This window comes from Salvelinus sp. IW2-2015, linkage group LG14 (genome assembly GCF_002910315.2).
Source record: "Salvelinus sp. IW2-2015 linkage group LG14, ASM291031v2, whole genome shotgun sequence".
In the NCBI taxonomy this organism is placed as follows: Eukaryota; Metazoa; Chordata; class Actinopteri; order Salmoniformes; family Salmonidae; genus Salvelinus; species Salvelinus sp. IW2-2015.
The window spans coordinates 16,724,806-16,747,446 of NC_036854.1; the positions used below are offsets into that span (position 1 = coordinate 16,724,806).

General features: G+C 42.6%; 1 protein-coding gene across 1 annotated transcript in view; it reads right to left on the reverse strand.

The window, feature by feature from the left end:
• LOC111972687 (5'-nucleotidase domain-containing protein 1-like) overlaps window positions 1–22,641 on the reverse strand; it is a 56,536-nt gene that overhangs the window by 16,801 nt on the left and 17,094 nt on the right. Inside the window, exons 7-8 of the mRNA XM_023999718.2 lie at window positions 4,318–4,492; window positions 1,453–1,550 (exon numbers count right to left, since the gene is read on the reverse strand). Coding sequence (XP_023855486.1) covers window positions 1,453–1,550; window positions 4,318–4,492 — 273 coding nt within the window. The remainder of the gene's footprint in view (window positions 1–1,452; window positions 1,551–4,317; window positions 4,493–22,641) is intronic.

The window sequence follows — 22,641 nt, forward strand, 5'->3', positions numbered from 1 at the left end:
ATTTCGTATTTCGTGTAATATGTTGACTCCAACTCGGCGGAGAATAGGTGAGCGCTGTCTCACAATAATGCATTTTGTAGTAAAGTTATTTTAAAAATCTAACACAGGCGGATTGCATTAAGAACCAGTGTATCTTTCATTTGCTGTACAACATGTATTTTTTAGTAAAGTTTATGATGAGTTCTTGATTAGATTAGGTGACTGTCCAAAATATCTCCGGAGATTTTGGTGAATTGTTGCTACGTATTCACAATGTATAACCACGATTTGCAGCTCTAAATATGCATATTTTCGAACAAAACATAAATGTATTGTATAACATGATGTTATAAGACTGTCCATCTGATGAAGTTGTTTCAAGGTAGTGATTAATTCGTATCTCATTTTGTCGGTTTTGTGAAAGTTATTTGGGGGGAGTAAATGGCATGTGTGTGTTTGGCTATTGTAGTGGGCTAATAGAAATATATTTGTGTTTTTCGCTGTAAAACATTTAAAAATCGATGATAGCTGGATTCACAAGATGTTTATCTTTCATTTGCTGTCACCCATGGTTTTTTCATAAATGTTTTATGGTGAGTATTTATGAGTTTCACGTTGCTCTCTGTAATTATTCTGGCTGCTTTGGTGCTATTTGGTGATGGTGGCTGCAATGTAAAACCAGTATTTGTAGCTATAAATAATGCACATTTTTGGAACAATACATAAATGTATTGTATAACATGATGTTATAAGACTGTCATTGATGAGTTGTTTCAAGGTAGTCGATTAATCCTATCTCTATTTGTGGGTTTTGTGAAAGCTACCTATGCGGTGGAAACATGGTGAAAATATGCCGTTGTGTGTTTGGCTATTGTGGTTAGCTAATAKAAATACATATTGTGTTTTCGCTGTAAAACATTTTAAAAATCGGAAATGATGGCTGGATTCACAAGATGTTTATCTTTCATTTGCTGTATTGGACTTGTGATTTCATGAAAATTATATTATATGATATCCCTGTCCCATTAGGCTAGGCTATGCTAGTCAGCTTTTTTGATGAGGATGCTCCCGGATCCGGGATGGGTATTAAGTAAATTAAATCAAGGTTAAATAAAAATAAATATTTTTAAAATCCTTAAACGTCTGAAGACTCATGCTAGTTGGAAGAACTAKTATTTTATCTCTGAACACAGCTTTATCTCCTGTTGGATAATGGGAACCTGGTGTGTTAACATCACTCAATGGAGACTAACAATCCTGACTGCCAATGAGTCCAACCTGAGACCTGCCCCCCACGATAAGTTTCCCCCATGAGATCCCACTGGGGTGTAAAATCTACAGCCCTGCAATGCTCTTTTTGATGAAGGCAAAGGGCTGTTCCACAGTGCTTAGTGTTGGAGGAAAGTGTACTGTATATCGGGTATCTTGTGTGAAAAGGCAGACATTCAGATAGGCAGGCTGGCAGGAACTCACCCAGAGTCCTGAAGGGCCTCTGTTGGGGCACCAGGGAGAAGAACCCAGGCTTCAAGGCGTTGGTGATGATGATGTCAAACAGCTCCTCCCAGTCCTTCCTGCAATAGCCAATGAGAAACGATCCATCTGATTATTACAAACAAATACAGGCTTAGTGTAAGGTCAAAGTTTGGACGCCATCCAACTGGATTTGTTTAGCACAAGAAAATAAAAATACATTGCTTGAACTAAACATTAGGGAGCTGATGAAAAACAGTCAATCATAAACCGTGCATTTATGGAAAGGGTATGGAGGGAAATGTTAGGGAACAATATCAACATTTCCCCAAGAGAAATAAACTCAAAACCGACCAAAAAAGACAAACACATACACTCATAGTGATTATTAACACTAGGTTAGCATCAGCGTCCAGCTCCAAGCACTAGCTAGCAGACATACAGACCAGGGTTGCATCCGGTCTCCTTTATCTGGAGCTCTTCTCCAGATCAGAGCCATGCGGCTGGGTGGACTGGTGTTTGCTGTTCCCTGGCCTGGCTAGGGCTGACTGGGGTTACACTTTGAGAGAGACCTCTCACTGCAGCCCTACGTGGACAGATGGCGACCTTGAGCTGAGGCAAAGCCCAGGATCATTCAGAGCACTGCCTTCTGATATAAACCTCACCGTTCTAAAGCGAGTCCTTAGACATGCAGGACCTCATCAGTCTCAGAGTTACATATCCAAGTGTTACAGCCTTAGGAGCTAGTCAAACATATTCCTGAGCAAACCCATAGCATAACATTCCCTCAGCAAACCCATAGCATAACATTATCGCTACATCCTATTCTAGCCAGCAAAAAGCATAGCAGGGAAGTATAAAAATATCTATTGTAGACTTATGGTTTCATCTTGCTGTGTCCCACGGCTGGCCATGCCAAGGAGTCACCTAGATACTCCTGGAGCAGACCATGGGTCCTGGTTGGTAGAGGCCTGACTGGAAGCCCTGGTCTTGTTGTGACACTTCTGACTGTTCTCTGTCCCTGGCCCACAGCCCGCAGGGCTACAGTTGCCAGACTGCTCTACTGAGAGAAGCGTGGGCTTTTAAGAGGGCAGGAGAAACGAGTTGTTCTTCCTGACAGAAAACAGAAGTCAGATCAGGAGAGAGGGCATTCTTCACTGGGGAGTGCCTATGCATTATAGAGGTGTTGAAATGCATATAGTTCATAGACTCCAGCCTGGGGCTGCAGGAGAAAGAGTCACACGTCTGAGTCTGTTGACTGTGAAGCCAGACATTGTCCTACCACAACAGCTACTGTAGACAACAACACAACACACAGGAGGATTAGCATGCAGGTCAGCCCGTACAGCAGAACAAAGCAAAGCTTATCCCAGAGCTACCACACGGACAAGACGCAGCCTGCGCGATTTCCTCGCCTCTGTTATCGCAGCATAAATCAGGCGTCCTCAGGCCTTGTAAACTGATTCTCTGAACACACTATATTGCACACACACAGTCGGGCTCCCACCTGACGTGGCGGCTCCTTGGGAGGTGACATATGTCAGAGGGTTAAAGGTCGCGAGAAGGAAAGGGGGCGGCCAGTGAAACAGTGGAGGAGAGACCGGGGGGGGGTTGGGGGAGAGGAACAACAGAGACTGGGCCGAGCCAGGCCAGGCTGTTTGACAGGAAATGGCTGTGGGGGAAAGTCTGGGCCATATAGGTCCCCGGAGACCTAGTAGACATTCAGAACAAACGGTTGACTTTCAGCCCCCACCGCCCCTCTCTCCCCTGAGTCTAACTCTCCATAACGGTCAGCTATACTAGCAGAGTGGAGCAGAAGAATAGATCATCTGTGTGGTTGGTTTCTTACCAGATGGGCATCAAATCTTACTTTAGCTGGGCTATGGCCTTGGATGGATTAATACTCATGATCAAGTTCTCCACTGTGAAGTAATCCTGGTGACGTGTGAGTGTGTCTGTTTAGATAATGGGCAGAGACACTTCACTAAGGCATTCTATTCAGCCACAGCACCAGTCTGCTTTCCGCGAGTCGTCCTCTTGCCTCCTGACCGAGTGTGTAAGAGGGTTTAGGCTAGAATAATAACCCTAGACCACATAGTGTACACTGCAGAGAGAGAGGGAGGCACCAGTGATACTGACACAGTCCCGTCCTCTGGTCTAGGTCAGCCCACAGCTGGCTAGTAATAATGAGTCTACGGAGAGCCGGCTAGGACAAACATCACCATTGCATATAACATCTCCATTGCATATGGTCAGGCAAAGTTATAGGAAGACTTACTAGTTTAAAGTGCTGTTGTATCTCTGCTGGGCTGGGTGGGAATGAGAGCTGACAGTGCACAGTGGTGAGAAGGTGTGCTGGTCAGCAGGCTAGCTGACCAGGGTGCGAGTGGTGTGTGATGGTGATTGTAACYCAAGACAGCCATATAAAACCGGGGTTGACTGAAGGAATGAGGGATAGAGGCATGTGGGAGCTGTACGCAATGTGGGTTGCGGGAGAAGAGCCAGTAGGGCTGAAACCAGTCGGGGCTCATCATAAAACCATTAAAAAAGTCTGGACTTTATCCCCGACTGGTATTCTCTCCCATATTGGGGCTCAACCAGTTTGGTTAGTGCCTGGCCCCAGTGAGGTGTGTTTTATGCAGTCTATCCCAAATGGCACCCTATTCCCTAACTAGTACACTACTTTTGACCAAAGTAGTGCATTATATAGGGACTAGTGTGTCATTTGGTCAAAAGCAGTGTTGGTACACGGTGGTAAAGACAGGCAGGCTGGGTCTTGGCCTGGGCCCTAGGACCTGGCTGGGTGCAGTCAGTGCAGTGTGTGGTCTCTGGGTCTGGTCTCCAGACCGATTCCCTCTACTAACTCACCCCAGGATGTGGTCACAGATGAGCCTGCAATAGTCACTGTGGGAGCTGGTGATCAGCAGGAGGACCTTCCCAGCACTCTTCATGCTCCTCAGCCAGGTCTTGACGGACTCTGAGCAGGGCTGCAGGTAACGGCCAGGGTCCCTCTTCACACTGGGGAAGTACCATCCTGCATCCTCTGAGGGACAGGCAAACAAAATAAACATATCTAACCASGCTGAACATGCACATGCAATAACTCCACTTATACCATGGCATTGTTGAATACTCCTTTCTGATTGGCTTGAAGGGCATTCTAGAGCGGGCATTATTTAAGTGATAATGCCCTTGAAGCCTGTGTTTGGAAGCTATATGGCACGGGAGGGCCGGCAAACCGTGCCAATATATCCTCCAAACACCGGCTTCGAGGGCATTATCATTTTTATACAAAGGGTTACTAACATATTCAAATATAATAATAATAATAATAATAATGATTGACATTTTCATTAAAAACGTTGTTTTGATGAATTTATTCATACTATTTCGTCCTTCCACAAGATATAGTCCTGACACAAATCTAGGGTTGCTAACCCAAGCCGGCTGGTCGTTCGTTTTATCGGTTCGGTTGCCAGAGACTAAGTCGTTCGATCTAAATGTTATCACTTGCTTGCCAGTTAGCCAACTACGACTAATCTAGTCACGTCAAACAGCGCAGCCAGAATAACAACAAAGTAGCTGCATAAGCTGTTTTCTAGTGACATTTATTTGGATAAATCCATAACAATGAGCTAATGAGGCGCGATTTCGCCTGGCATAGAAAMTGTGCTCTCTCSTCAGRACACTGTTGTTCAGAGGAGCTAGCCAACAACACAGCTAACACAATCACTTCAAACACTGAAGCTGGAAAGACTGCAAACTAGCTGCACTTCGTTTAGTTTTTCCTTTTTCAATTGACGTTTCTTTGTATATATATATCCATAAAAATGATGCCAGCTGATTCATGATTTCAACTGGCTGAGAAACGCTGCCTGTCTGTCTCCCGTCCTGAGATGTTCATTACTATGGGACAGCTGGAGATCGAATTTTTATATTTAATCAATGTTGCAAATGTCGGAGAGACAGACAGCAAGGTGTATACAAATCTCCGCAGTTGAAAACTACATGTTAGTCTCAAAGAAATGTGAGATCATGTCTAGATGCTTTTTATAGTGGAGATCAARTTTATAAATTGCCTGGCATTCAGAGACTTCTCCGGACATTGAGACTTGTCTCGAAGCCACTCCTGCGTCGTCTTGCCTGTGTGCTTAGGGTCGTTGTCATGTTGAAAGGTGAACCTTCGMCCCAGTCTGGGTTTCTGTGCGTTCTGGAGCAGGTTTTCATCAAGAGTCTCGCTGTACTTTGCTTTGTTAATCTTTCCCTCGATCCTGACTAGTCTCCCAGTCCCTGCCACTGAAAAACATCCCCACAGCATGATGCTGCCATCACCATGCTTCACCGTAGGTATGGAGCCAAGTTTCCTCCAGACGTGATGCTTGGCATTCAGGCCAAAGAGTTCCATCTTGGTTTCATCAGACCAGAGAATGTTGTTTCTCATGGTCTGATAGTCCTTTAGGCGCCTTTTTACAAACTCAAAGCGGGCTGTCGCTGCTTTTTACTGAGTGGCTTCCGTCTGTCCACTCTCCCATAAAGCCTGATTGGTGGCGTGCTGCAGAGATTGTTGTCCTTCTGGAAGGTTCTCCTATCTCTACAGAAAAACTCTGGAGCTCTGTCAAGTGACCTCACTGACCAATGCCCTTCTCCCCTGATTGCTCAGTTTGGCTGTGAAGCCAGCTCTAGGAAGAATCTTGGCAGTTCCAAACTTATTTCAATTAAGAATGATGGAGGCCACTGTGTTCTTGGGGCCCTTCAATGATCTGCAGAAATTGTTTGGTACCCTTCCTCAGATCTGTGCCTCGACACAATCCTCTCTCGGAGCACTACGGACAATTCCTTTGAACTCATGGCTTGGCTTTTGCTCTGACATGTACTGTCAACTGTGGGACCTTATATAGACAGGTGTGTGCCTTCTCAAATCATGTCCAATCAATTGAATTTACCACAGGTGGAGTCCAATCAAGTGGTAGAAACATCTCAAGGATGATCAATGGAAACAGGATGCACCTGAGCTCAATTTCGAGTCTCTAGCAAAGGGTCTGAATACTTATGTAAATGTGATATTTCCGTTTTTTATTTTTCTAAATAAAATGTCAAAAGAAAAAACTGTTTTTGCTTAGTCATTATGGGGTATTGTGTGTAGATTGATGAGAAGGAATAAAAACTATTTAATATATTTTAGAATAAGACTAACATAACAAAATGTGGAAAAAGTCAAGGAGTCTGAATGCTTTCAGAATGCACTGTAGTAGCTAGAACTTGAGAATAGATACTTAATTGTTCATTTGAGGAACAGTAATTCTGCTTAGCTCAGCAAACCCAAATATATATATATATATATTATATATATATATAATGACCACGTTGGTCTAAATGACTGAGAGTTTGACTGTGTAATATTAGGTTGCTTCTTGTGTAAATATTTTCCGTCTGGATTTTAATGATTTGTATGTATGTATATCACACACACCACACACACACACACACACACACACACACACACACACACACACACACACACACCACACACAACACCACACACACACACACACACACAGGGTAAGCATGCCTGGACGGAGAACAAAGCAATTTCATGACAACAATTCAACGATGAGTGTTGAACATTAGCAAACCGCTCTCTCTTTTTAAAAAGCGGTCTTCCTCTAAGACTTTGTGAAACAATCATAGAGACACAGAGCATCTATTTTTCTCATAAACAACCACTTGTGAGTAACGTTTAAGTGATGATCTTCTGCTCGTTCGATTTTCCACGTAAAGGTTGGAGTATTACAAAAGTCATTTGGCAGACAGCCCTGACCAAGTGAATGAATAATATTCAACACGGCTGTGTGACATCCTGGCAGGCCAGGTCAGAAGACAGACACAACTCCCYTTGTAACCCAGTGGATTGTCTGTTTGAAGTACGAAGGCTCTCAGCCTGTCTATGGTTTTCATTAGAGAATAATAAGCACCAGCCACACTTAGTRTGCATCCCAAATGCCACCCTGTTCCTTATATAGGGCACTTCTTTTGACCGGAGCCCTACGGGCCCTGATCAAAAAGTCAAAAGGAGTGCACTATAAAGGGAATAGGGGACCATATGTGATGCAGCCTAAGTCTTCCCAGGATAATGAGACACTGTCCTGAGACACTCTGACGCTGACTGGTCTGATTGGAATGAAGGAAAGGACTAGCTCATGTAGAATGAAACACAGAGTGGACGGGGGAAACCGATTAGTGCAACGGCACTAGGACTGTCTGGGACACCCACTCCCTGAGCCATGTCACAGGAAGCAGCAGGCGGTTAGGGGAATGTGTGGGTCATCTCCCACCCCCACAGAGAGACAGCGGTACGGGCAGCCGGCTCTTCAAAGATCCCCTGCTGCGCTCAAGATATTAGGCCAGAGCTAAATATGGTACCATGCTCTGATCTCAGTCAAACCATCCCACTTGACCTGCCGTACTGAAAAAAGCCTGATGAATGCAGCATCAAAAGCAATAAATACATTATAATGTGAGGGAGTCATTTGATACGGCAACACACGCTTTTCTACTACTTTGTCTGAGAAGAGGAATCCACGGAGCATGTCGCATAGAAGTACCCGAACAGGAATGCATTTGATTGTCTCCTGTGAATACGACAAGTCTAAGGCCAACTTGAAAATTAACATTGACACATGTGCAAGCTTATTGAAACCGGACATAGTTGAATTTGCTGTGGAGCGGTAAAATGCGGGCCAATTCGTGAGAAGTGGCGCTGCTTTTTTTCGCGAGTAGGAGAAAAGAAGGCTTAGGGAAACATCCCGGGTGCAGATGAGTAGGGCGTGTATTCATCAGGCCAGGAGTTTATCCTGGCACAGAGAGGAGATGGGAGGAGCACTTAGGGAGGAAGCGTCACAGTGCCCAAACTACAGCCAGCAGGGACAGGAGAGCACACTCACACCCACTCACCCTCTCCTCCACTCCCTCTCTCAAGGCAACACAGGCCTCACCTCACCAGAGGTCATCATAAGCTACAAACACCAGAGGCTCATGGATAAATAGCTAGCTGCATAGCGTGGGAGTAGGGTGAAGTTGCCCCTAGATGCTGATCTTGGGTCAGTTTTGCATCTTCCCCACTATGGTTAAGGTTAGGATGATGGGAGGGGAAGCTGATTCTAGATCTCCCAAGTGGCGTAGCGGTTGAAGGCACTGCATCTCAATGCTAGAGGCGTCACTACAGACCTAGGTTCGATTCCAGGCTGAATCACAACCGGACGTGATTGGGAGTCCCATTGGGCGGCGCACAATTGGCCCATCGTCGTCCGGGTTTGGCCGGGGTAGGCCGCCATTGTAAATAAGAATTTGATCTTAACTGACTTGCCTAGTTAAATAAGGGTTAAATAAAAAAATCTCTACCTAGTCATATGCAATGTCAACGCGTCGGAGGTGAAATGCCAAATACAAACAGTCTCACACCCGCGTACTATGAAGGAGTTGTGTTTCCATATGCAACATGCATATACAGGTGAAAGACTAAAGGGCATCTGTTACAGCTCCCACATGGTGTAAATAAAATAAACATTTTGTCAAGCTCCACTCTGTACTGAAAATGACCCTCCGCTTCCACAAAACAAACAGGACTTCCAGTCTGTGAAAGATTAGCGCATGCTGCCATCATGTGGTACAACAGAAACATTGCATTAACCAAGAACAAGACCAACCCTAATGAAGTACAAGTCTTCCGACATAGGAGAATGATACCCGAGATCAGACACTCCGAATGTTTCCAAAATAACAAAGCATGCATTGCACAGAAAAGCATATTTATATTTAGTAAGGCCAAAAGGAAAACAAATATACAACAGATTTTTTTGTGGAAGCTTTATTTATCATGTTAAAAGTTTTGTAAAGCTAACTTTAACAGCAGAGGGCAGCATTGGACCAAAAACAAACACATACAGAACAGCACAAATCAGTCTCACAACCAACTCTTCAGATTCACATTAAAATGTGTCCTATGAAAGATTACACAACTGATAAACACTGGGCCAAACGGATTAATGTGATTTCCTCCCTGTTAAATTACAGTAGTTTTATGAAATTATGAAAAAAGGGTGCTGGGATCATTTCACAAACATCTGGCTGTGATCTCCAGCCCTGTCGTTCCCTCCAGTGTTTTTCCTCACACTCCATTTCATCTCCAAATAAACAGAACAGGCCGCCCTGGCCAGCGTACAAAGTGTCTGCCTGGCCCGCCTGACAACCTCTGCTGGGTGGACCCTGCAGGACCCTACTCTCCCTCTGGAATGTCACCCTGCTACAGTTAAGACACCCGGGTTGCGTCCCAAAAAAGACACTATTCCCCATGTAGTGCACTATTTTTGACTAGGGCCCATATGACTCTGGTCAGGGCCCATAAGTCTCCAGTCAAAAGTAGTGCRTTATAKAGGGCGCCACTTGGGACAGAGCGTTAAACACTCAGGCCATGTCGGCTATACACTGTACCTACTGTATCCAATGTTTAAAACTCAGATACGGATACACTGATGCCTTCAAAACACTCAACTTGAATAGGCTTCCTCCCTTCCTCTCTGGTTGAAATTGTAAAGGAGAGGTCATATCCTTATTCATTTGTCTAGCTTGATGCAGCAGGGCTCTTCAAACAGTCAGCCCAAAAATTTTAGGGGCATAGTGGTATGGTGGCGCACAGAGAAGAGGACCCTTTGATCTATCTATCTATCTATCTATCAACCTGTGTGTGTGTGTGTGTGTGTGTGTGTGTGTGTGTGTGTGTGTGTGTGTGTGTGTGTGTGTGTTTACGTGGCTTTAAAAGTGAATATGTGGGGAATGCTCCCTTCCATCTGAAGCCTGGGACTGGGCACAGTAACAGTAAGAGAGGGAGGCCTGATTGGAGCACTGCCCAGCATCTGAGGCCAGCACCACGTCCAACAGACCAGCTCTCTCTCTCTCACAGACATCAAAGACCGACGACAGGATGAACAAATCAACAGTTACAGTGCAAATTAGGGCAGTGCTCAGCAACGCACAAACAGCTGCACCACAAGTGAAGGGGAAAGAGCTCGATTCACACAAGCATTTTCCTTATCATCTACAGAATCAACAGAGAAGATATAGGTTATCAAAAGGAAGATACACCGTGCATTTATGTAGTCCTAATTGAAGTTAATAGATAACAACTACATGACCGTGTATAAATCATTTAGAGGAAAGCTGTAATCTAGGGTAAGATGGGGATATTTTTTGCWCCACCTGCTTGTGCCCTGGGGAAAATGTGGCAACTGCCACCAGCGGCCGAGCATTGGCCATTTTTAGAAGACTGACCACAAATTGCTGCATCATGTCCCATGACGCATTTCTCTATCTCTTTGAGGCCAGCAAAAAGACAAGGATAATCTTAATTTGTGACCCATGGTAACAATAATAGCATGGTTCAAGAAAGCCAAAGACACAGACTCTTATTTTATCTGTTTTTCCTTCTGCGTCTACCGTTGCGAATGGACACAAGCATTTTGTAAGATGGTTCAACACATATCTGCGTCTTCAGGATTGGGTGCCATCTGTCATCAGATGTCTGAGTTTAAAAAGACGATACTAGGTGGGGATTTGCATGTGATTAAGACCACGAGAGAGCATGCGAAAACTGAAGGCCTGGGGCTGATGTCTGCCACCCTGGCACCTGATACCACAGACATTACGAATGCCAGTCCTTCCACAGAGATAAGCACCTTTCAAAAGGACACCAGCTCACCAAGTCTGTTGTGAAGATATATTGAGATATACTGAAAAATATATATAAAACGCAACATGTAAAGTGTTGGTCCCATGTTTCATGAGCTGAAATAAAACATCCCAGAATTTTTTTTGACTATTTTTCAAAAATGTTGTGCACAATTTTTTTTTACATCCCTGTTAGGTGAGCATGTCTCCTTTGCCAAGATAATCCATTCACCTGACAGGTGTGGCATATCAAGAAGCTGATGATCATTACACAGGTGCACCTTGTGCTGGGGAMAATACAAGGCTGAATTTCTGCGCAAATTGTTAGAAACCGTCTCAGGGAAGCCCATCTGCATGCTCGTTGTCCTCACCAGGGTCTTGACCTGACTGCAGTTCGGCGTCGTAACAGACTTCAGTGGGCAAATGCTCAACTTCGATGGCCACTTGCACGCTGAAGAAGTGTGCTCTTCACTGCCGAATCCTGGTTCCAACTGTACCGTACAGATGGCAAACAGTGTGTATGGCGTCGTGTGGGTGAGCGGTTTGCTGATGTCAACGTTGTGAACAGAGTGCCCCATTGTGGCTGTATGGTTTGGGCTGGTATAAGCTACAGACAACAAACACAATTTGGGATTTTGCTGATGGAAATTTGAATGCACAGAGATACCGTGAAGAGATCCTGAGGCTCATTGTCGTGCCATTCATCTGCCGCCATCACCTCATGTTTCAGCATGATAATTCACGGCCCCATGTTGCAAGGATCTGTACACAATTCCTGGAAACTGAAAATGTCCCAATGTCCCAACATGTCACCCAATGAGCACGTTTGGGATGCTCTGGACCGACGTGTACAACAGCATGTTCCAGTTCTCACCAATATCCAGAAACTTCACACAGCCATTGAAGAGAAGTGAGACAACATTCCACAGGCCACAATCAACAGCCTGATCAACTATATGCAAAAGAGATGTGTCAAGCGGCATGAGGCAAACGGTGGTCACACCAGATACTGACTGGTTTTCTGATCCACGCCCCTACTTTTTTTTAAGGTATCTGTGACAAACAGATGCATATCTGTATTCCTATAGATCAGGGCCTAAGGAATTTATTTCAATTGACTGATTTCCTTATATGAACTGTAACTCAGTAAAATATTTTTTGTTCAGAGTATTTAAAAATAAGAAGAGACAGAAAAGCGATACACGAAGAACAACAGATGGCAATTCAGATGAATGGATAGTGGTTTTGGGACACCAATGTGCAGTTACTATAGCTTGGGGAAACTGATGCCAGTTACATAGTCATTCTCCCCCAAAAGGCAAAAGTGTGGACATTGCAATCTGTTATTATATAAAACCTAGACTATATTTAGCATGGACATCTAAGAAAAAGAAGAGTTGGGTAGAGCTGCATTTAGGATCTGATCTTCAGGGAAGTGAAGCCTCATCTCATTTTATACTCCCCATACACATCAGGGTGAAAAACATGGATTATTTGCTGCAAATATCATGGCATGGCCTACTATTGCAAAAGACAACCCTAATGCCCATACATAACACTAGCCCTCTAATATTATCTAGTGGGAATACTCCGATTACAAGATGTCAATGCCCATGAGATGCATGTGTCTGTTACATTAACGGACCTCAGAGGGCAACGGGCAATTTCAATGTAATTCCTGTTCTCGAGCGAAAATGMTCGTTTAGGTGCCATCTCCAAAGAATGACTCTTATACATATTCTTATACATATTCTACTTATACATATTCACAAATTGGGGGTGGGATGGAATGGTGAGGTCATTTCCACATGGAGTGAAGAAACATCCACAAATAGGGCACTGACAGCTGAAAGTGTATCTAGCTAGCATGCTAACCTTATCTAGCTACAGTAGCTAATGTTTTCTGTTGCTGCTGTTTTTGTTTTTTTACTACACTGTATTCAAAAGATTAGCCAGCTGGCTAGGTTGTGGAGCTGGATTTGTCATAAGCATTTAGGTGAAAACTTCACCACAGATAGAAACCAGTATTTTTGACCTTGCCATCTTTTGTTATCGCCAAAGATGAAGCTCCGGAAATATGGATAACTATTGAAAGGTTTAGAGACATGCATTTTTCTACATTGTAATAGACACGGTGCATGCAACCTTTGGTAGGTAGGCTGCTAGCAGGCTTCGACTACGGTACAGCAAAGCCAAGTCAGCCCGTGCTCATGGTTCTCACAGGGGAAGTAAAATGATAGGCTACAATGATACGCTCGTGATGCACGCCGCAAATTACAGTAACAACACCCTGAGCGCATCGGACACAAAACACCAATACAAATGTAACAAAGGCACAACAAAATAGATAAACAAGTTCCTTGAATTTTCTTTCACAGGTGCCTTTCATTATAGCACAGACAATTTTAGCTGCACCGATCAAAGCAGTGGAACGTGTAGTAGAGCAAAACTTTAGTGGTCATCTTGGGGCAACAGAGGGAGCAGGGTTGCAAAATACAGTCATATGGGAATATTATACCCATTTATATTATGTATATATTCAATTTTTTTATACGGACTAGCTAAAAATCTATGAAAATGTACTAATTATCCAACATAAGTTTGCTTCCCCTATTTTAAATTTGCTCCATGGCTCAGGTCGGCCAAGTGGACACAAGTCGCGAAGAGGAAGAACTTTGCAGCTGTTTCTAATTAATAAACAACGCCATGCTGGTGGGTGACAACATTCAAATGAAACACCAGCTCTGAAATCGAAAAGTAGTTTGAAAGTATTTGTACGTCATCTCATAAAGGAAATTTCCACAAATGTCCCACTTCGGATTTCCCACTTCAAGCCCAAATATATCATACTTTGACTAAAACGATGACTTATTGACTTAAATCGGTGGAACATCATGGGTAAGTTGTGGGCATAATTTTTCAGTTGACAAGTGGTATTTTAAAGGAAAATTCTACACAAAAACTATACAAATAAATAAATAAATTATTAGTCCATTGTTGATATAGTCAGAACCTAAAATGTACTTTTTGGTCCACCTGTTAATGTGGCAGGTATATCTAAAATGTACTTTTTGGTCCACCTGTTAATGTGGCAGGTATATCTAAAATGCTACCAGCCACTCAGTATTTTTACCAGCCAAAATATACTTTTTTTTGGTGCTAAAATTACACCAACAAAACACAAAAAAATTCTGAATATGCTGGTAATGTTTCAAAAAAATAAAAATAAATTACTAGTAGGAAGTAATGTGGTATATATTGTTTAATAAAAAAAATACCAAAATATCACAGATGAGACAAAAATGTTCACCTGCCCTGTTAAGGGTGAGAGGTGACCATGGTAAGGCAACTCAAGTCATGTTTGTGCCTGTGAGATTGAGTCTGACTAGTATCCGTGCTGTCGTCTCTTCCCTAAAAGTTACAACTCAAACATTGAAAAACAACCTAGCTTGTGAAAAACATTTTTTTTTTAAAGCCAAGAAACAGAAGGACAAATCTTAGTTCAGTAGATTTCCTTTCAAGTAAATTAGATCTAAATCTACCCACATGTGGACATTGGCGGGTGTTCATTTTAGGCCCCGGATATAGTCCTAAAATGTTTTGCATGTTAGCAATCAAGTTTTCAAGATATATAACTTTCAAAATACAGAAATACAAACGGTATGATGCTCCTCCCAGGTGGAAGCCACTGGTCACAAAACTGCTGATTCAGGAAGGTGAAAAAAGGAGGCAAAAAGGACTGAAACAGAAAGTGAAAAGTCCCAACAAGCAGCAAGCCCAGCCAGGTTCTGTTTTAATGACAGAGGCTTATGGCACTTATGGAGATGAACGATCCCCCCCCTGTCTAAAGGTACAATCTCCATAAACAATGCTTTCAGATCTGCCACTGGGCATGTCCCTAGCCCCAAAAGAGACAGTTATTTATAGGTAGTGGTAGAGACACGTAAGTGGGATTCATGGGTAGGGCTATGACGTTCATTGAATTTAGGATGAAGGTAATTGGCAAGTAACCACTGTAGCAAAAAAAAACCTGCCCATCTTCTCCTCTCCTCCGTTCCTTACTGCATGTGCTGCCATAGAAAGAGAATGGGTGACTCCATTCAAGTCAATGGTGGCATAACGGGTGGACTGGCAGCCATTGCAAGTGTACCTGCTGCCATAGGGGGGCGGCAGGGTAGCCTAGTGGTTAGAGCGTTGGACTAGTAACCGAAAGGTTGCAAGTTCAAATCCCCGAGCTGACAAGGTACAAATCTGTCGTTCTGCCCCTGAACAGGCAGTTAACCCACTGTTCCTAGGCCGTCATTGAAAATAAGAATTTGTTCTTAACTGACTTGCCTAGTTAAATAAAGGTAAAATAAAAAAATAGAAAGAGAATGGGTGTCTCCATTCAAGTCAATGGTGGCATAACGGGTGGACTGGCAGCCATTGCAAGTGTACCTATAGGAGCAAAGCAGGAAGTACAATATATGCTCAAATATTTGCTGTGATCTGTTGATTCAACTGACATTACAAAAAAATACAGTGCATAGATGCTGTGAAGAGGTCAATCGAACTCGACCAAAACAATTGCCATGGAAACGTGTGGCGGAAAAGCCCATGGGGGAAAGATCCTTTAAAATCAAATCAAATCAAATTTTATTTGTCACATACACATGGTTAGCAGATGTTAATGCGAGTGTAGCGAAATGCTTGTGCTTCTAGTTCCGACAATGCAGTAATAACCAACAAGTAATCTAACCTAATAATTGCCCCCCCCCCAGCAAAATTAGGCTACATTTAGGCTATTGTTTATATGTGTATTTCACACTGTTGAGGTGAAAATTGGAGTATAATGCTTGTATGGTTGTCAACACATGTTCATGTCATCGTCACCAATCAACTGCATTAAAGACAGACTACCACCACCGATTTCTGTATGCTAGCTATGCTGCCAGCTTATACRAATGGGAGTTAGCATTTAGAAGTCACTTCTTCTAAACCTGAAAAGGGACAACTTCTAAACGTTATGCAGCGAAAACAGCCAAATATATCCTCATCGGACTTAAGTAACCACATTGGTGACCTGTTACAATACATCAACCGTGACGGATCTGACAAATATCCACTTTGGTAGATCAGATTTGCTGAATGTGCGGCAATCTGGTCAATGGAAAGGTCTGTGTTCCACTGATCCCTTTGCCGCATCTATTGGATGATTTGAATTAACATTCTACATTACCATGGAAATGATTGCATAACAATACCAGGCAGCCATTGTGAGTGTACCCATGCGTTTACCAGTCAAACTGCCAGGGTTAGAAGTTCCAAGCCTGTTCTATTCATTTTATTTCTATGTGTGCTGCTGCTGCATTGTGGTCATTCATTGAGCTGTTCGTGACGGTCTTTATCCATAACCGTCGGTTACGCGGTTATACATTAATTGTGCAAGCCCTATTCATGGGATTCATCATACAGTAGGATTTATGGCAACATCAAGGTGCTACCGTACAGTGCAACACAGTTAAACCCGAATTGCTAAAATGCATACTGAAAATAGTGCTGAATGACAACTGACTTTTGACAACTGAGGCCACATAATGGTTGCATGTCAGTGAAACGTTGACTCTTGATGAGTATAAACATGCTGAACTAATGTTTCTGATCAAATAAACTTGCCACCCTCAAGAAACAAATATGCCTAGATTTTAGAAGTATGGCTGCCTAAGTCTAAAATGACTTTCTGGTCTATTTGGTTTTGCACAGTATGTACAGATGTAGGATCTTAATTTCATCCATATTTTGTTGCCGAGAGATTTCCTGCACATGCAGATGAGCTTCGTGATTGACATACATTCACTGAAAACCAACACTAACACACCGTTACATTAACAGTATTGCACTTTTCATGTAGCTTACTTTTGGCCAGCCCAGGGAGAGTAGCTGCTGCCTTGGCACCAGCTAATGGGGCTCCTAATAAAACACTAAGCCTAACCACCGATCAAGCAACATTACRGACTAAACGTTCAAATGTGACAATATGGGTCAAATTAAGATCCTACACCTGTACTTCTGCTGTTATTGTTGCATGCAAAACAGAAGCTTGTCTAATCTCACTAATCTAACACAGATCAAAGAACAAACAAAACGGGGACATAATTTGGAGTGTCAGACATAACAGTGTACATTCCCACCCTTTGAAGACTGATGCCTTACCAGAAGTCGTATGAAAACAGACGTATATTTATTACGCAACACTGGTCACCATACTTGCACCCTACCCTGCCACTATCAAACAAAAATATGAACTAAACCATACAATAGATTAAAAGATTCAAGAACCAAAACCTGAAAGTTTTAACAATATGGAGTGTTTATGTTAATTGGTCAAATAAGAAGCTGTGTCTCCCTAATGAAAATGGAAAATGCTGTTGACACAACTGGAGATACACACTCCTCAGAGACACGCAGATGTAAAAGTGTGCCCTTCCTGTATATGGACACAACCCTGAAAAAAGCTTCTACCTCATTTCAAAGACAACCATAAACACATAAAAGCAGAAAATTGTGATAACTATGGCCATGCCACTGAAAAAAACCAAGAGTTATGGATAGTGGATACAACACGGAGCAATCAGAGTGTACTGTAGCAGTCTGGCCACAATGACTGCCAGAAATAAAGACCAGAGAGCCTGGGATCTTCTACTATAGTACAAAAGCTTCTACCTCATTTCAAAGACAACCATAAACACATAAAAGCAGAAAATTGTGATAACTATGGCCATGCCACTGAAAAAAACCAAGAGTTATGGATAGTGGATACAACACGGAGCAATCAGAGTGTACTGTAGCAGTCTGGCCACAATGACTGCCAGAAATAAAGACCAGAGAGCCTGGGATCTTCTACTATAGTACAATGCCTCAATGATTCCCTCCTTTCATGTTTCCGCAAATAAGCATTGGCCAACTCATTTCACAGTTGTTATGGGTGCACTGTAAAATGTAAACATAGACAGCCAAATGACCTTTCTGCCCAGTTTTCCACTGTCGTATCGTTTGGAACGTACAGTGTGTGACGACATGGATGACTTCATGGTACCAAGTTTAACATGTAGCTTTACAAAGCTGTAAAAACATGGATACCGTTGCTATGTCAACACGGGCTGCATGTACACGCTCAATTCATGACAAGTAGGTTGCAAGATTAAACCATTGCACATGCGTGCTTAAAAAGATTACAACCAAAAGGTCACAGAAGAAAAATGATTTTGCTCATTCAAATTTCACAAGTACACCAACGTTTAATTTGACAGTACACCAAAGTTTCATTTGACAGTACACCAAAGTTTCATTTGACAGTACACCAAAGTCTGGTGACCGTCCTGAACAAGAGCAGTCCCAACCAGATCAATTACTACTTTTAGCCCAGAGTCTGAATGGATACAGACGGATGTAATATGGATGACCACCAAGCAAATCCACTTGAGGAACCCAAGTAGACAGTGATGACTTAACGCCACACAGATGGCTTTAGATAAGCCGAGGTGAGAAAAATATACCCTTTTGTAGCAAGTGTCCTTCCACTCAGTTGGGGCCCTTATGTTAGACCAGGTAGTTACTCAGAAAATAAATACCATTTCAGGAGGTAAAGGTTGGTAAACGGTGTGGCTCACTCATCACGGCTGCGGTGTACTGTAGTGAGGGAAACTTTAATTAGATAGAATTTGAAGGCATATGCCATGTCTATGAAAAATAAAAAGGAAAACACTGCACACTGCTGTTCATGTTCCCAGGGGATTTTATTGTTACAACGTGTCGACCCTTAAGTCTTCACCAGGCATCCGTGAAGACCTAAGGGTCGAAACATTGGAAGAAAATCACCWGGGAACATGAACAGCAGTGTGCGCTGTTTCCCTTGTTATTTTCCAGGAATTCACCTAGGTCTCCAGCATCTGCAAAAAAAAAGTACCTGGATGTGCATAAGTTCTTCAGCTTTAGTATATGCCAAGCCATAAACGACATTGTTTTCTACCCCGTTGGCCAGAGCAGTTTGAATCTTGACAAGATTGCACCTACGGACCATGGCTAAAGACTGTTCTTGTGACTTATAACATTAGTTTGGTTGAATAAGTATATAAAGAAAACATCCAAGGCTTTAGATGGCTCACAGCTCAGAAATACTTTGGAACAGTTCTGCTCTGGTGTTTATTACATTTGAAGGGTGCGATACATTTTTGTTGTTGTAAAGGAACAGAGTATAGGGGCGGTTTCCCAGACACAGATTAAGCCTAAACCAGGACTAAAACAATATGGATAGTCTCTATTGAGAATGCTTTTTAGTCCTTCTGTAGGCTTAATCTGCGCCTGCGGAAACTGACCCAAGGAAACTGACCCAAGAAATAGGAACAGCAAAGAATGGTCAAACTAAGGGTAGAAAAACAAGTTTGGCAAATCTATATATGGAACACACGGAGGGCAATGAGTGGTCAAGGACGTGGCTAGTTTGATATTTTCTGCCTTTAAATGCTACCCGTGACAAGCATTAGCTAACAAACTCGTTCTTATTTAGATCTGCAGGATTGCCAGGGCAACCGAGCACATTTCAGTGTTGCCATACCCCAGTTTACTGGCACAATAAAAAACGTATATTCTCATGTGTGYTCCTCCCAGTCACTCTGTAAAACTCAGACAAAGTGGTGGAGTAGGCTGCATGTGCTGGTGTCCCCAATGTGCAGTAAAATATAAGTATACTTGTTCCAGTGGTTATGTTTATTTTTTGCCAGTAACACACATCTTTCCAGCTTTAATCCACTTTTAACAACATGTGGACTAGGCTAATACACGTGTCCTTGATGACATACATGTGCAGTTGTTTGGTGATCATTTTCATTCTCTCATTTAGTGTGACACTTCATTGTCATCACCAGTATCTTGAAAAGCAAATGTAAGCTCACTGGTACTTACCAAATCAGCAAATCACAACCCTAAAGCAAAAAGTCACTTTTTCCTTGCACCAAAATACTTCAAAATAAGCAGTCTTAGTACAACCATTTTTGCTGATGATGGTTGGCTATATTTGATTAATTCTGACTTAATTGCTGAAAACACCAAGAAAATTGAGGGTTCTATTCATCACTTTGCTATGTCGAAAATACATCCACTGAGCGAACCTGACTTTCATGTCTTCATAGTGATTAAGTCGGGGACATGCTTAACAAGCCTTCACCAGTGCTCATTAAAGTGCAGTTATAGAGCCCAATGCAGTTAAACCTGGCTCATATCTCACATGCTCCCTTCGCCTCACCAACGATTGGTTTATGATTTGCGGAGGAACAACKTGAGCCTTTTCAAGTGGGGGGAAGTTGACTTCACGACCTTCACCTCAGCTGAGTGAAAGTTTCTAAACACTGCCACTTACTGTAGCTTATCTAAACAATCTGGCACGCCACGTCATTGCTTTTGTCAGACTGCCACATCACTAGCAGTGTCTGGTGCTAGATGCCATTTGGGGAACTGCCCCGCGGACCCCACAAAGGCATGTGTGCAACACCCGCACTGCTCAAATCACAGGCAAATGCATCTTATTTAGCCTAATAATGACGTGGGCAGAAGACTGCCTCAGTAACAAGGGTATGCTATAGATTCATGGGTACTTGGAAATTGGCTACTCTTTAGTAGCTAACTAGAAATACATTTAAATGTACAAATCAGGGCTCTCGCCTTATTTTCCGATAAGGTGGTGCTGATGTAGGCCTAAGGAAGTTGGATAATTTACCTGTAACTGCCATTCCCTGAAACCTAGAGTCATAAATTATATAAAAAATGGTTGCCAACACAGAAGTCTTGTTTTTGATCCTAAATTGAGATGGTCTCAATGACAGTTTCACATTTTTCTGTATGTGAATAGTCTAGTGAAAAAGTAAACTGTGTTCTTCTTCATTTTGTTTGGGGAGAAAATTCGGAATAATTCCATTACTGGATGCAACGTACAGTTGAAGTCGGATGTTTACATACACTTAGGTTGGAGTCATTAAAACTCTGATTTTCATCCACTCCACAAGTTTCTTGTTAACAAACTATAGTTTTGGCAAGTCGGTTAGGACATCTACTTTGTGCATGACACAAGTCATTTTTCCAACAATTGTTTACAGACAGATTATTTCACTTATAATTAATTCACTGTATCACAATTCCAGTGGGTCAGAAATTAACATACACTAAGTTGACTGTGCCTTTAARMAGYTTGGAAAAWYCCAGAAAATTATGTCATGGCTTTAGAAGCTTCTGATAGGCTAATTGACATCAATTGAGTCAATTGGAGGTGTACCAGTGGATGTATTTCAAGGCCTACCTTCAAACTCAGTGCCTCTTTGCTTGGCATCATGGGAAAATCAAAAGAAATCAGCCAAGACCTAAAAAAACAAACATTGTAGACCTCCACAAGTCTGGTTCATCCTTGGGAGTAATTTCCAAACGCCTGAAGGTACCAGGCTCATCTGTACAAACAATAGTACGCAAGTACAAACACCATGGGACCACACAGCCGTCATACCGCTCAGGAAGGAGAAGCGTTCTGTCTCCTAGAGATTAACGTACTTTGGTGCGAGAAGTGCAAATCAATCCCAGAACAACAGCAAAGGACCTTGTGAAGATGCTGGAGGAAACAGGTACAAAAGTATCTAYATCCACAATAAAACGAGTCCTATATCGACATTACCTGAAAGGCTGCTCAGCAAGGAAGAAGCCACTGCTCCAAAACTGCCATAAAAAAATACAGACTACGGTTTGCAACTGCACATGGGGACAAAGATCATACTTTTTGGAGAAATGTCCTCTGGTCTGATGAAACAAAAAGAAAACAATGGTCTTTATGGTCAAACAGTTATGTTTGGAGGAAAAAGGGGGATGCTTGCAAGCCGAAGAACACCATCCCAACCATGAAGCACGGGGGTGGCAGCATCATGTTKTKGGGGTGCTTTGCTGCAGGAGGGACTGGTGCACTTCACAAAAGATGGCATCATGAGGGAGGAAAATTCAAGACATCAGTCAGAAAGTTAAAGCTTGGTCACAAATGGGTCTTTCAAATGGACAATGACCTCAAGCATACTTCCAAAGTTGTGGCAAAATGGCTTAAGGACAACAAAGTCAAGGTMTTGGAGTGGGCATCACAAATCCCTGACCTCAATTCTATAGAACATTTGTKGGCAGAACTGAAAAAGCATGTGCGAGCAAGGAGGCCTACAAACGAGCTCTGTCAGGAGGAATGGGACAAAATTCACCCAACTTATTGTGGAAGGCTACCCGGAACGTTTGACCCAAGTTAAGCAATTTAAAGGCAATGCTACCAAATACTAATTAAGTGTGTGTAAACTTCTGACCCACTGGGAATGTGATGAAATAAATAAAAGCTGAAATAAATCACTCTACTATTATTCTGACATTTCACATTCTTAAAATAAAGTGGTGATCCCAACTGACCTACGACAGGGAATTTTT